Raw genomic sequence first — 13,649 nt, forward strand, 5'->3', positions numbered from 1 at the left:
TTTTATGAGCACCATTGATTAAAGTGTCTGGTTTTTTTTCCTCCAAGGTACATTTTTGGCACCTTTGTCTAGAACCAGGTGGCTGTTATTACATGGGTGGATTCTGGGTTCTCTGTTGAATACTATTGGTCTGTATACTTACGTGTTTTTGTTCCAGTACCACAATGTTTTGTCACTATTTCTCTGTAGTACAATTTGTAATCAGGCATTATGATACCTTTGCCTGCTGAGGATTATTTTGGCTGGAGTCTTTTGTGCTTTCATGAATTTTGGAATTAAAAAAAATTCTGTGGAGAAAGTCATTGGAATTGAATTTGTAGTTTGCTTTCAGAAATATATTCATTTTATAGTAATTCTACCAATCATGAGCATGGGGAGACTTTTTATATTCTAGCTTTCTAAATTGGGTTAAATAATTTTATTTGTGAGGAGAAAGAGAGAATACGAATGGGTGTGCTAGGACCTCCTGCCACTGCAAATGAACTTTAGTCATATACATGTGCCACTTTGTGTATCTGGCTTTACATGGGTATTGGGGAATCCAACCTGGGCCAGCAGGCTTCGCAATCAAACACCTTTAACCGTTGAGCCATTTCTGCAGCCTAAATTTTAATTATAGCAGCTTTTCACCTCCTTAATTCCTGGTCAGGTTTATTCCTAAGGATAACGTTTTTCTTGTTTTGGGGCTGTGTGTGTATAGGATATTGTGACTTTCTTTTTAATTTGTTCCTCAGCAAATTTGTTATTGATATAAAGGAAAACTACTGATTGTTTTTTCTCTTGCATTTTGAAAACTTCTCCTTCAGGTTTTTTTTTTTTTTAATGAATGAATTTTTTTTCTCAATTTTTATTAACATTTTCCATGATTATAAAAAGTATCCCATGGTAATCCCCCCCCCACCTTCCCCTTTGAAATTCCATTCTCCATCATATTAACCTCCCATCTCAGTCTCTCTTTTATTTTGATGTCATCATCTTTTCCTCTCTTATGATGGTCTTGTGTAGGTAGTGTCAGGCATTATGAGGTCATGGATATCCAGGCCATTTTATGTCTGGAGGGTGCACGTTGTAAGGAGTCCTACCCTTGCTTTGGCTCTTATATTCTTCCGCATTAGACCCTGAGCCTTGGAAGGTGTGATCGAGATGCTACTCAGTACTCCAGTCAGTTCCTTCAGGTTTTTTTTTGATTTTTGCAGTGCTGCTGTGGGTGAAGAATCCCTTCGCTGCAGTTGTGCTCTTGCCAGCTCAGGCAGGGCTGGGGAGTAGCTTTTGCCAGTGAACTGCTGGACTGGCAACTGGGCCCCATTCTGGCTAAATGTATGGTTGCTGGAAACTCTGATTCTGTCCTCCATTTAAAAATAAACAATTTTTTAATATTTGATTTTCATTTATTTTGGGGGGGGAGATAAGCAGATAGAATGAGAGAGAGATATGGGCAGAGCAGGGTCTCCAGCCACTGCAAATGAATTCCAGATGCATGTACCACCTTGTGCATCTGGTTTACGTGGGTCTTGGGGAATCCAACCTGGGTCCTTTGGCTTTTCAGGCAAGTGCCTTAACCACTAAACCATCTCTGTAGCCTCCACCCCCTTTCAATTAGTCTCTCTTTTCTTTTGATATCATCATCTTTTTCTCCTATTATGAGAGTCTTGTGCAGGTAGTACAAGGCACTGTGAGGTCATAGATATCCGGGCCATTTCGTGTCCAGAAGATTGCATTGTAAGGAGTCATACCCTTTCTTTGGTTCCCTCTTGTTTTATTTTTATTAAACTTTTGCATTAATGTAGAATTATTTGCTATGTTATATGTCTATTATGTTTACATAGTGAAACATCTGAATTGATACCATTAAATCAAACATTGCTCTGTTACTTTTAAGAAAATTGGCAGTTTACAAAATTATGCCTATTTACAGTTACTACTAACACATACAGTTTTGCAACATAGCATTTTGGAGATCTTTTGCTTAAAAAGAATAAACACCTAATACTTTTTATTTGGTTTTGTAAAAAAATTGGTGATTTTTAATGCTTTAAAAACTCTTGGGCTTGAGAGATGGCTCAGCAGTTAAAGGTGCTTGCTTGCAAAGCCTAATGACCTGGGTTTGATTCATCAGTACTCACGTAAAACCAGATGCACAAAGTGATGCGTGCATCTGGAGTTTGTTTGAGTGGCTAGAGACCCTGGCATGCCCATTATCTCTCTCTTCCCCTGCCCTACCAATTTCCCTCTCTCTGTCTCTACATGCTTGAAAATAAATAAATCAATAAACTATTAAGAAAAAAATCTCAGCTTTTGTATTAGTATTGTGATAATCTTTCCCATCCTCCACCAAAAATAAATGCAGTAGTGATTCTCTGTAGTGGAGTCATAACTGCCCCTCCAGTTGAATGTGATTACACCTATCTAATGCAAGCTAGTGTATTAACCATATGAAGAGATTAATACCTAAATCTTTAAATTTTTTTTTTTTTTTTTGGCTTTTGTTTTTTGAGGTTAGGTTTTCACTCTGGCCCAGGCTGATTTGTAACTCACTCTGTAGCTCCAGACTGGCCTTGAACTCCTGGCAATCCTCTTACCTCAGCCTCTCAAGTACTGGGATTGAAGGTACCCAGCTTTGCTTTTCTTTTCCACAATGGCCTCACTTGGTGTGATCAGTTGTGAGACTCAAGGTATTTTTTCTTCCTCCCCTTGTGTGTGTTTGTGTGTGTGTGTGTGAGAGAGAGCAGGGGGAGAGGGGGAGGGAGAGAAACAGACAGACTCTCACTGTGTAGCTCAATCTGGCCCAGAACTCCCTAAGTAGCTCATGCTGGCTTTGGAACTTGAGATTCCCCCAGACTGAAACTCTCACACGCTGTGATTTTGAAGGCTATGTCACCAAGACCAGCTTTCTGCTGTTAGTGTGGTGATTACTACCCCAGTATGTTCTGGTGGAGTGGTTGCTGAGTTCTGCCCTCAGTGTAAGCTTTGAGTAAATGTTATCAGTTGTTATTGTATTTGAAGAGTATATGTCATTTGGGGTACCTGTTGTATTTCTCTCAAATTAAGATTTTTAAATCAAAATTTTTTATTAACATGAACTATAACATTGCTATTATCTCTGTCAGCCTTATATTTTGGTCTTTTACTCCCTAAACAGAGACTCTACAGGAGCAGGTAATTCACTGGTCCACAAGCGGTCTCCTTTCCGTCGAAACCAAAAGACCCCAACATCCTTGACCAAGCTGTCTTTACAGGATGGACATAAAGCCAAAAAGCCAGCATGTAAATTTGAAGAGGGTCAGGATGTCCTAGCTAGATGGTCAGATGGCTTGTTTTATCTTGGAACTATCAAAAAGGCAAGTAACCTTAACATTAGATATCTTTGCTGTTTTTGCAATATATAAACTTTTTAATAATTTAAAATTTAATTTCATGTAATTAATTTTAAGAGACAGTCAAATTCCTCTGTATTGCAGATAAACATATTGAAACAGAGCTGCTTCATCATATTTGAAGACAGTTCCAAATCCTGGGTTCTCTGGAAGGACATTCAAACAGGCAGGTGCTACTATTTCTCTTAAACATGATTTATACTAAAATTTGGTTTTCTTCAACAGGGGATTTTCTAGTGTTTAACAGTATTAACTACATTGTATTATAACTCAGTATCACATTTGAAAGAAGTTAAAAAATTACCCTGCAAATATAATTACTACTTTTTCCATATTCCATGAACAAGAGGCTGTAGATAGTAGAACTAAACCATAAGGATCTTTTTCTCTCTGCTTTTCCTGTTCTGTTGACTTTTTTTTTTTTAGGTGTTCTTACAAGTTTAATGTAGATGTTTCTTTTTGTTTCTTCCTTCCCATCCTCTTTTTGCCTTTTATTCATTCCTTTTTCTTTCTTTTTTTTTTTCTTATAAAATTGGCATTAAAGGAGAAAACTAAGAAAAACCAAGGCAGAAAGTTGTAAAAGTGAAGGGGCCTGTCCATTCAGCCTTCCTTCTAGCTTGTCCGAGGAGTGTTTTGTAGTTGATCTTTCTTCATTGGTTTCTTAACAGTGTCGTAGAAAGGATTGGTTGGCATTTAACTCCTTGTAGTACCCAGGAAGTAGTGCAGTAGACTTGTAGTTCCCATGCAAGTGGACAAGCGAATTGGAGAAATGGATTGTGGCAGATGAGTGTAAACTAGTTTTTAAATTGCTTGTCTCTAAGAAACCTGAAATTAAAGGCAGGCTTGGTGGTACATGCCTGTAATCTCAGTCCTCCAGAGACAGGTAGGAGAGGATCACTGAGTTAGGGCCATCCTGGGGGTTACAGAGTGAGTTCCAGGTCAGCCTGGGCTAGAGTGAAACCCTACCTTGAAAACCAAGAAACATGAAATTTCCTTGTGTGTTTATGTAATTTAACAAATAAGGGGATAATTTTATCAGATAAGATTTTTTAAACTTTTATTGATTGATTGATTGATTGAGGTGGGAGAGGGAGAGAGAGACAATATGAAAGAGGCAGAGAAGATGGGCACACCAGGGTTTCTAGTCACTGCAAATGAACTCCAAATGCATGCATCACCTTGTGCATCTGGTGTACGTGGGTACTGGGGAATCAAACCTGGGTCCTTAGGTTTTCTAGGCAAGCACCTTAACCACTAAGCCATCTCTCTAACTCCAATAAGATTTTTTTTTTTTTTTTTGAGGTAAGGTCTTGCTCTAGCCCAGGCTGATCTGAAATTCACTATGTAGTCTCAGGGTGGCATCAAATTCATGGTGATCCTCCTGCCTCTGCCTCCCAAATGCTGTTATCAAAGGTGTGTGCCACCATGCCTAACTAGGTTGTTTTTTTTTCCAAACTGTATATGAATATAGGGAAAACATAAATAAATGTATATTAAATAGGGAGCTATATATTATGTTAAACTATTAAATGAGTTTAAAAGGGCATTTAGGGCTGGAGAGATGGCTTAGCGGTTAAGCGCTTGCCTGTGAAGCCTAAGGACCCCGGTTCGAGGCTTGGTTCCCCAGGTCCCACGTTAGCCAGATGCACAAGGGGGCGCACGCGTCTGGAGTTCGTTTGCAGAGGCTAGAAGCCCTGGCGCGCCCATTCTCTCTCCCCCTCTATCTGTCTTTCTCTCTGCCTGTCACTCTCAAATAAATAAATAAAATAAAATAAAATAAAATAAATGGGTATTTAACACTATTGCTAATTTCATTTTTGTAAAGTGATATATATATTTCTCCATTGCTGGTGGCAGTGTAATTTTTTTTTTTTAAATTAATCAATTTTGCTTTTTGAGGTAGGGTTTCAGTCTAGCTCAGGCTGACCTGGAATTCACTGTGTAGTCTCAAGGGAGCCTTGAACTCATGGTAATCTTCCTGCCTCTGCCTCCCAAGTGCTGGGATTAAAGGTGTGTGCCACCATGCCTGGCAGATTTCTATTTTGGGCATTTTCTTCAGTAGTTGCATTAAATGTATAAAAATGTTTATACTGTTTTCAACAGTTCCACTTCTAGAAGTTTGACCATACAAAATTATACAAAAGAGCTAGATGAAACTTGGCCTTTATTTTGCATACAAGAAAATTGGTATTTCTAGGATAAAAGACTAGGACTTTATAAACATTTAATTTGAGGTGAGGGAGACCATAGGCCACTAAGCTATATAGAATATACTTGTAAAAGTTGATTGAAAAAAGAATAAGTACTTGCATTTCACAAATAAAGGAAGTCCCTAAGTTTCATGTAATGAATACACCCCATTATTAGATCAACATCCCTTCTCTGAAGGATTGCCTTTCTGTACTAGTCCATACAGATGCTGTAGGGGTCACAAGCACTTACTGTTGGTTGGTGCCACTCATCCCTTCTCCAGTTTGAGAAGCCCCGGGCTTGATCTTGTTACTCTACCTGTAGCCATCAAGCTAGAAACTATGGAAGACTTAGTCCTACCTTGTATACTGGAATGTACCAAATTGAGGAGTGAGAATAAGAAAACTAGTCCACAAACAAGTAAAAATACAAAAACTAGTTAAATTCTTACTGTTGTGAACAAATACCAGGCCCAGAAGCACCTTAAGAATAGATTTTATTTGGCTAATGCTTCAAGGGAATATAGGCCACTGTGGCAGGGAAGGCAGGGTAACAGGCATGGGAAGCCAGCTCGTCACATTACAGGCATTGAGGAAAACTAAGAACAAGCCGGAAATGGGGCTGGGCCACCAAACCTTATCTTATCACCTCTTAAAGGTTTCTCAGTTTTTCCAAACAGTACCACTAGCTGGGAACCAAGTGTTTAAACACATGAGTCTTTGGGTGACATTTTACCTTCAAACCACAACACAGACCAGTCAGTAACTTGTATGTCCACAAATAGAGAAAAAATAAAATTAGTATTGTATTTTCTATATGCAGTATTATGCATTTAATAGGTATTATCTTAAAGACTGGCTATATGAAAATACTTTTTTTTGTTTTTTTCTTTTTTAAAATACTTTTGATAGAAGCAATACTACTTTTGTGTTGGTGAGAGGAAGCATCTCATGGAGCAGGTTTAAATCCTAGTTTCAATACTTGCTAACTGAGGTCAGTTACTTTATCTGTTGGAGTGTCATTTCTTAATAAGATATTTACTCAATTAGTTGTAGAGGCTGAGTGTGGTGGTTCATACCTGCAGTTGTAGCACTCAGAAGGCCGAGGCAGGAGGATGGATGAGTTTAGGACAAGCTTGGGCTACAAAGTAGTGAGATCTATATCAACCCTGCCCCTTTCCAAGCTCCCAAATAAATAGCAAAAACAGAAATGGAATTAAACAAAATATTTCAAGTGCCTAACAATGCTTGGCTTCATAAGTATTTGTATGTAATAATACTTATTATTTTGATTATATAAATAGACAAGAAGAGAATATTAGAGATAATTGTGTTGGTACAATTCTGAATTTCTTATTTAGGTAAAAAATAAAATAACTGGCATCCCTAACTGTTGGGATACTTCTCAGTTAGGAAACATTATTGGATACTATATCTAGATTTTAGAGATGAAATAACTGATGTCTAACCTTTTATAAATTAGTTAATGAAAAGAATTACTCTGGAGTCCAGAAGGAAAGGTAGCATATATATGTCTTTCCTTGCCTTTTTCCTTTTGTCTTATGATACTAAGTAGATTTTTAGTCTGCAAAGTAGTATTGGTGTTCACAAAATTTCACTCATCCTCAGCCTCTATTCTTCTTTAAATAAGAGTGGTAATATTTGAAGTGAGTACTTGGGGATGCTGCCTAACTATAAGTTACGTTCACTGCTTAAAAGCAGATTGAAATATGTAGATAGGTATCTGAAGTTAGAGTTAGCCAGGATATAGTTAGGGGGTGGAGTAAGCCTTTTATGTATGGTGGTTTGCCTTGTAGAGCATTATGATTTACTTAACCAACACTGTTCATATAGGCTACTCACTGAATCATAAGCTTGTTACATGGAATTCTCTTTGATGTTTGTTTGAAATGTTTCAGGAGCCACTGGAAGTGGGGAAATGGTCTGTACAATATGTCAAGAAGAGTATTCAGAAGCTCCCAATGAAATGGTTATATGTGATAAGTGTGGCCAAGGTAAATTTGTCTTACTCTTAAGGAGAAGTTTTGTTATATACTGAATGCCTGTGTTGAACCTGCTATAAATACTTTATATTAACTTGAAGCTATCTTCATAAGTTTATTCATCACTTGTATTATAGGAAACAATACTAAAATGCCTTCTTTGAATTATGTTCTACAGTATTTATTAATAAAATAGAATTTGCTTTATGCTCTTTTTGATATTAAGGGTATCATCAGTTGTGTCATACACCTCATATTGATTCGAGTGTGATTGATTCAGATGAAAAATGGCTCTGTCGACAGTGTGTTTTTGCAACAACAACAAAGGTATCTTTTAAGTGTTTTGGGCTAAAGCCCTAAATGGAATTTATAAAGCACTATCATTGTAATGATTGTGATATTGGAAAGTTTGTTGGAATGAAATTAGTAGCTAGCTGTACTTAGAATTATTATTTATTGTTCAGCTTGTAGTTATTCTGTACTTTCTAACAGAAGGGTGGGAGAATTGGGGCAATAATTCCAAAGAAAACAACAAAATAAGTAGATTATTGATCAGTGTGATATGATAGTAAATTAGGTGGAATTTTCTTTCAGAAGTGTGAGACTCATTTTTAAATTTCAGAATTATACATTAGAAAATTTTGTTTAAAATTTCTATCTTCATTCTTTCAATAATGTTTTCCCTCTAATATATAGAGGGGTGGTGCGCTTAAGAAAGGACCAAATGCCAAAGCATTGCAAGTCATGAAGCAGACATTACCCTATAGTGTGGCAGACCTTGAATGGGATGCAGGTCATAAAACCAATGTCCAGCAGTGTTACTGCTATTGTGGAGGCCCTGGAGAGTAAGTAAATACAGTTAATTAATGCCCTTGACTGATTCTTTTTCTTATTGTTGTTGCTTGAGATACAAATTTTCATCTTGTTTTTTGCTCATGTCCATGTATTTTAAAAATTGTGCCTGCTGTGGCAGTGCATGCCCTTAGTCCCAGCACGCAGGAAGCAGAGGTAGGAGAATCGCTGTGATTATGAGGTTAGCCTGGGTTATAGTGAGACCCTATCTTGGGAAAAAAAAAAAAAAAAAAAACAGGAAAAAAAATGGACGAAGAAAAACCAGGTTTGTGATCTTAGCTTTGGGGAGATTGAAACAGGTAGACTCCTGAGGCTTGCTGGCCTGCTCGTCTAGCCTAATGAGACAAGTCCCAGGCCATTGAGAGACACTTTCACAAAACGTGGGCATTGTGGGGGAGGGACTGAGGATGGCTCAGTGGTTAAAGGCAGTTGCTTTACAAGCCTGCTAACTAGTTTGGATCCCTAGCACTCAGGTAAAGGCTGATACAAAATGGTGCATGCATTTGTAATCCCAGTGTACCTATGGCACCCAACATTGTCCTTTGGCCTCCACACCATCTACACATACATACATCCAACACATACTTGCATCCGCATACACACGTGCACATACACGTGCAAATTTTATCAGAAAGCCAGCTGTTCTGGAAGTTTAAAATGGGTTGTAAATATTGGCATACCTTAAAAATGAATTATATACTGGAGTGGTCCACTTTCGAATCTGAAGTTTACTTAGTTAAATATTTAATGAGGGCGGGAGAGATGGCTCAGCAGTTAATGTGCTTGCCTACAGAGCCTAACCTGCTTGAGTTTGATAGTTTGCTTCTCGACGTAAAGCCAGATGCACAAAGTGGTGCATGCATCTGGAGTTTGTTTGCAGTGGGAAGAGGTGCTGGTATTGCCCATACTCTCTCCTCCTCTCTCTGCTGGCAAATAAATAAAACCTTTTTTTCTTTTTGAGAGAGAGATTTTAGTCAAACTGTAGAACAAGGTTTTTTTTTTTTTGTATTTTTTGTTTTTAATTTGGTTTTTCGAGGTAAGGTCTCACTCTATAGCTCATACTGACTTGAAATTCACTGTGTAGTCTCAGGGTGGCCTCACACTCACAGTGATCCTCTTACCTCTGGCTCCTGAGTGCTGGGATTAAAGGCATGTACTACCATGTGTGGCTGAGCCTAAGGTTGGACTTTTAAATAGACTCGGGCTGGAGAGATGGCTTACCAGTTAAGTGCTTGCTTGTGAAGCCTAAGGACCCCGGTTCGAGGTTCGATTCCCCAGGACCCAAGTTAGCCAGATGCACAAGGGGGTGCACGCATCTGGAGTTCATTTGCAGTGGCTGAAGGCCCTGGCATGCCCATTGTTTCTCTCTCTCTCTCTCTCTCTCTCTCTCTCTCTCTCTCTCTCTCTCTGCCTCTCTCTGTCTGTTGCTCTCAAATAAGTAAATAAAAAGAAAAATAAATATATAAATAGACTATTTAGTCTTTGCCATTTGTTATTTATTATGAATATATACACATGCATGTATATTTTTTTCAGAAGACTACCAAAAATTTTTCCTTTTTTTTTTTTTCTTTTGAGGTAGGGTCTCACTTTAGTCCAGGCTGACTTGGGATTGATTCTTTAGTCCCAAGCTATCCTCAAACTCACAGTGATCATCCTACCTCTGCCTCTGAGTGCTGGGATTAAAGGCATGTACCACCATGCCTGGCTTAAATACATTGTGTGTGTGTATGGACACATGGTTACCCACTTGTGTGGAAGTTACAGGACAACTTCAAGATATCTGTGCTGCAAAGAAACCACCAGATTTAGCTGGCCAGATTCTACTGTCTCCACCTCCCATTGTTGTAGTGGGATCACAGATGCATGTGCCACTTTGTTTATATCAAGATTTATATGGGCCGGCAGACTTTGTAAACAAGTACCTTTAACTGCTGAACCATATCTTCAACCCCAATTTTCTGAGCCTTTAAAAAAAAAATTTATTTATTTATTTATTTGAGAGGGAGGGAGGGAGGGAGAGAAATAGAGAAAAAAATGGGCCCACCAGGGCCTCCAGTTGCTGCAAACTCCAGATGCAAACGCCACTTTGTATATCTGGCTTACATGAGTCCTAGGGAATCAAACCTGGGTCCCTTGGCATTGCAGGTATGTGCCTTAACCACTAAGCCGTCTCTCCAGCCTTGAGTTTAAAAAATAATTTATTTGAGAGGGAGAAAAAGAGGCAGATAGAGAGAATGGGTGCATCAGGACCTCCAGCCACTGCAAATGAATTCCAGATGCATGTTCTAGCATGTGCATCTGGCTTTATGTGGGCACTGGGGAATTGAACCTGGGTCCTTTTGGCTTTGCAGGCAAGCACTTTAACTGCTAAGTCATCTCTTCAGCCCTTTTTTGAGTTTATAATTGAAGAAAGATATCATCTAGGTACTAGAAAGCTATAATGTGAGTTTTAAGTAAGTGCCTTGAACCACTGGACCATATAATGGGAATAGTATGTGTAAAGAGACATAACTAGGATACTGATGACTAGGATGCTTGGCTTTAATAAGAGTTCTTGTGCATATGCATGAATGATTATGCGTTTTGTTTTGTTTCGTATTTAGGACTCTGATAGACACCAGAGGTATCCTTAATTACTATTTAGCAAGTTTCTAAAAGGAAATTATTTGATGTTGACCATTCCTAGTTGACAGCATGTCCATTATTAGAGTGTGTGGTTTTATTCATCTTAGCTATTAAATGTTTGCCAAATCAATACAGCATAATGAAGATGGCTTAGTACTTAGGAGCCCTTGCGGTGCAAGCATGAGGACTTGAGTTCAGTCTCCAGTTAAAAAGCTAGACATTACTGCGCATGCCTGTAACTCCAAGAGTGAGGGAGGCAGGACTGGGAGGACTTTCGGGCCTCCTTGGTTCGGCAGTCTATCTGAAAGATGAGTCTCAGCCATACAACATGGAAGAGCAGTAGAGTAGGGTACCTGACATCCTTCGCCCTCCACATGCATGTGCACGAGGGAATGCACAGTGGCAAATACAAGTGTGTATACCACATGCACACGTGCCCAAGAAGAATATTTAGAAATTTAACTTTAGCTTTTCATCACTGTCCCAAAGAATATTTAGAAATTTACCTTTAACTTTTCATCACTGCCCCCAGTTTTGCATGGTTTTTAAGATTTACACATAAGGCAGGCAGTTGTGGGGTGCACGCCTTTAATCTCAGCACTTGGGGGGCAGAGTTAGGAGGATCCCTGTGAGTTTGAGACCACTCTGAGAGTACATAGTAAATTCTAGGTCAGCCTGGCCTAGAGTGAGACCTAACCTCAAATAAATAAATTAGTTAAATTAAGTGAACATGCATAGTTATTGACCTGTTTCCTTTGTTCTTAGCATTTTATTGAAAACTTTACTAAAAATAGGTAAAATAAAGCCAAGCGTGGTGGTGCACGCCTTTAATCCCAGCACTAGGGAGGCAGAGGTAGGAGGATTGCAGTGAGTTTGAGACCACCCTGAGAGTACATAGTAAGTTCCAGGTCAGCCTGGACCAGAGTGAGACCCTACCTTGGGAAAAAAAAAAAAAGAAAAAGAAAAAGAAAAAAGCTAAAATAGGGGCTGAGAGAGCTCAGCAATTATAGGTGCTTGCTTGCAAGGTCCGATGACCTGAGTTTGGTTTGATTCCTCGGTACTCACATAAAGCCGCATGCACAAAGTGGCATATGCATGTGGAGTTTGTTTGCTGTGCAAGAGGTTCCAATGTTCTCATCCTTTACCCCTCTATTAAAAAAAAAAATCATTATTGGGTTTTGTTTTTTTTTTTGGCTTGTGAGGATGCATGGTGTGTACTATGTATGTGCCCATGTAGTGCCCCATGCAATTGCCTGTGGCAGAGGAGTTCCCTGCCTGTGGTGGGCAGAGCATAACCATGGGTGTTCTCTATCACTTTTTTACCAGTTTTTAAGATTTTTTAATTTTTTTAGAGAGAGACAGAGAGAATTGGCACTCTAGGGCCTCAGCCACTTGCAGTTGAACTCTAGATGCTTGTGACACCTAGTGGGCATGTGTGACCTTGTACTTGTATCACCTTTTATGTATTTGGCTTACATGGGTTCTGGAGAATTGAACACAGGTCGTTTGGCTTTGCAGGCAAGCACCTTAACTGTTAAGCCATCTCTCCAGCCCATTTCACCATTTTTTTTTTCCCCCGAGGTAGGGTTTCACTCTGGCTCAGCCTGACCTGGAATTTACTATGTAGTCTCAGGATGGCCTCGAACTCACGGTGATCCTCTTACCTCTGCCTCTCTAGCGCTGGGATTAAAGGTGTGTGCCACCGTGCTTGGCTACCAGTTTTTTGTTTTTTCCTTTTTTGAACTGGAGTCTTACTGATCCTTGAGCTCCCCTTAGGAGCTCCAGATATTATTGGATCTCTGCTCCCATATGGGACTGTGCTTACAGACAGTCATGGTCATGCCCAGCTGTCTATATAGGCAGTGGGGATCAAATTCAAAGCAGTCTCTCAGGCCTTCTATGTCCCTGATGCTTGCATAGAAAGTACTATTAATCAGTGAGCCATTTCTCCAGCCCCTTATAGATACTTGTTGAGGCAGATGATTCCTGAGGCATGCAAGTATAGCTGGGCATGGTGGTACAAACCTTTAATCCCAGCACTTGAGAGGCAGAGGTAGGAGGGTTGCTGTGAGTTCGAGACAACCTTGAGATGCATAGTGAATTCCAGGTAATCCTGGGGTAGAACAAGACCCTACCTCAAAAAAAAAAAAAAAAAAAAAAAAAACAAGTATGGACTGGGAAGGTGGCTCATTGGTTAAAGGTGTTTGATCGCAAAGCCTGTTGGCCTGGGTTTTGATTCACAAGCCACCCAGGAGAGCTGGATGCAGAAAGTGGCACAAGTGTCTGTTGTGTTTGTAGCAATGATAAGCCCTGGTGCACATGCACACGTGTGTGCAAATAATAATAATAATAAAAAGGGGGGCTGGGGAAATGGCTTAGTGGTTAAGGCATTTATCTATGATCCACGTAAGCCGGATGCAAAAGGGGGTGCATGCATGTGGAGTTGGTTTGCAGTGGCTCGAAGCCCTGGCACACCCATTCTGTCTTTCTCTCTGCCTCTTCCCTCCTCCCCCCCTCTCTCAAATAAATAAATAAAAGGCAAGTATGGGAACTGTGTTTGATATTGCCAACTTCTTTTAGCTTTTGCATCCAATAGAATACCC

At 39.5% G+C, this 13,649-nt stretch overlaps 1 protein-coding gene across 4 annotated transcripts in view; it reads left to right on the forward strand.

Moving 5' to 3' along the window:
* Positions 1-13,649, forward strand: part of Mtf2 (metal response element binding transcription factor 2) — a 58,967-nt gene that overhangs the window by 13,881 nt on the left and 31,437 nt on the right. The window contains exons 2-7 of one of the 4 annotated variants that reach the window (XM_045138592.1): positions 3,140-3,156; positions 3,237-3,338; positions 3,459-3,540; positions 7,483-7,578; positions 7,793-7,893; positions 8,263-8,411. In XM_045138592.1, the coding sequence (XP_044994527.1) occupies positions 7,503-7,578; positions 7,793-7,893; positions 8,263-8,411 (326 nt within the window). In that variant the 5' untranslated portion in view covers positions 3,140-3,156; positions 3,237-3,338; positions 3,459-3,540; positions 7,483-7,502. Of the gene's footprint in view, positions 1-3,139; positions 3,339-3,456; positions 3,545-7,482; positions 7,579-7,792; positions 7,894-8,262; positions 8,412-13,649 lie in introns of those variants that run through there. The other 3 variants (XM_045138591.1, XM_045138593.1, XM_045138594.1) reach the window with 3 other exon arrangements.

The sequence above is a fragment of the Jaculus jaculus genome, chromosome 19 (genome assembly GCF_020740685.1).
Source record: "Jaculus jaculus isolate mJacJac1 chromosome 19, mJacJac1.mat.Y.cur, whole genome shotgun sequence".
Classification (NCBI taxonomy): domain Eukaryota; kingdom Metazoa; phylum Chordata; class Mammalia; order Rodentia; family Dipodidae; genus Jaculus; species Jaculus jaculus.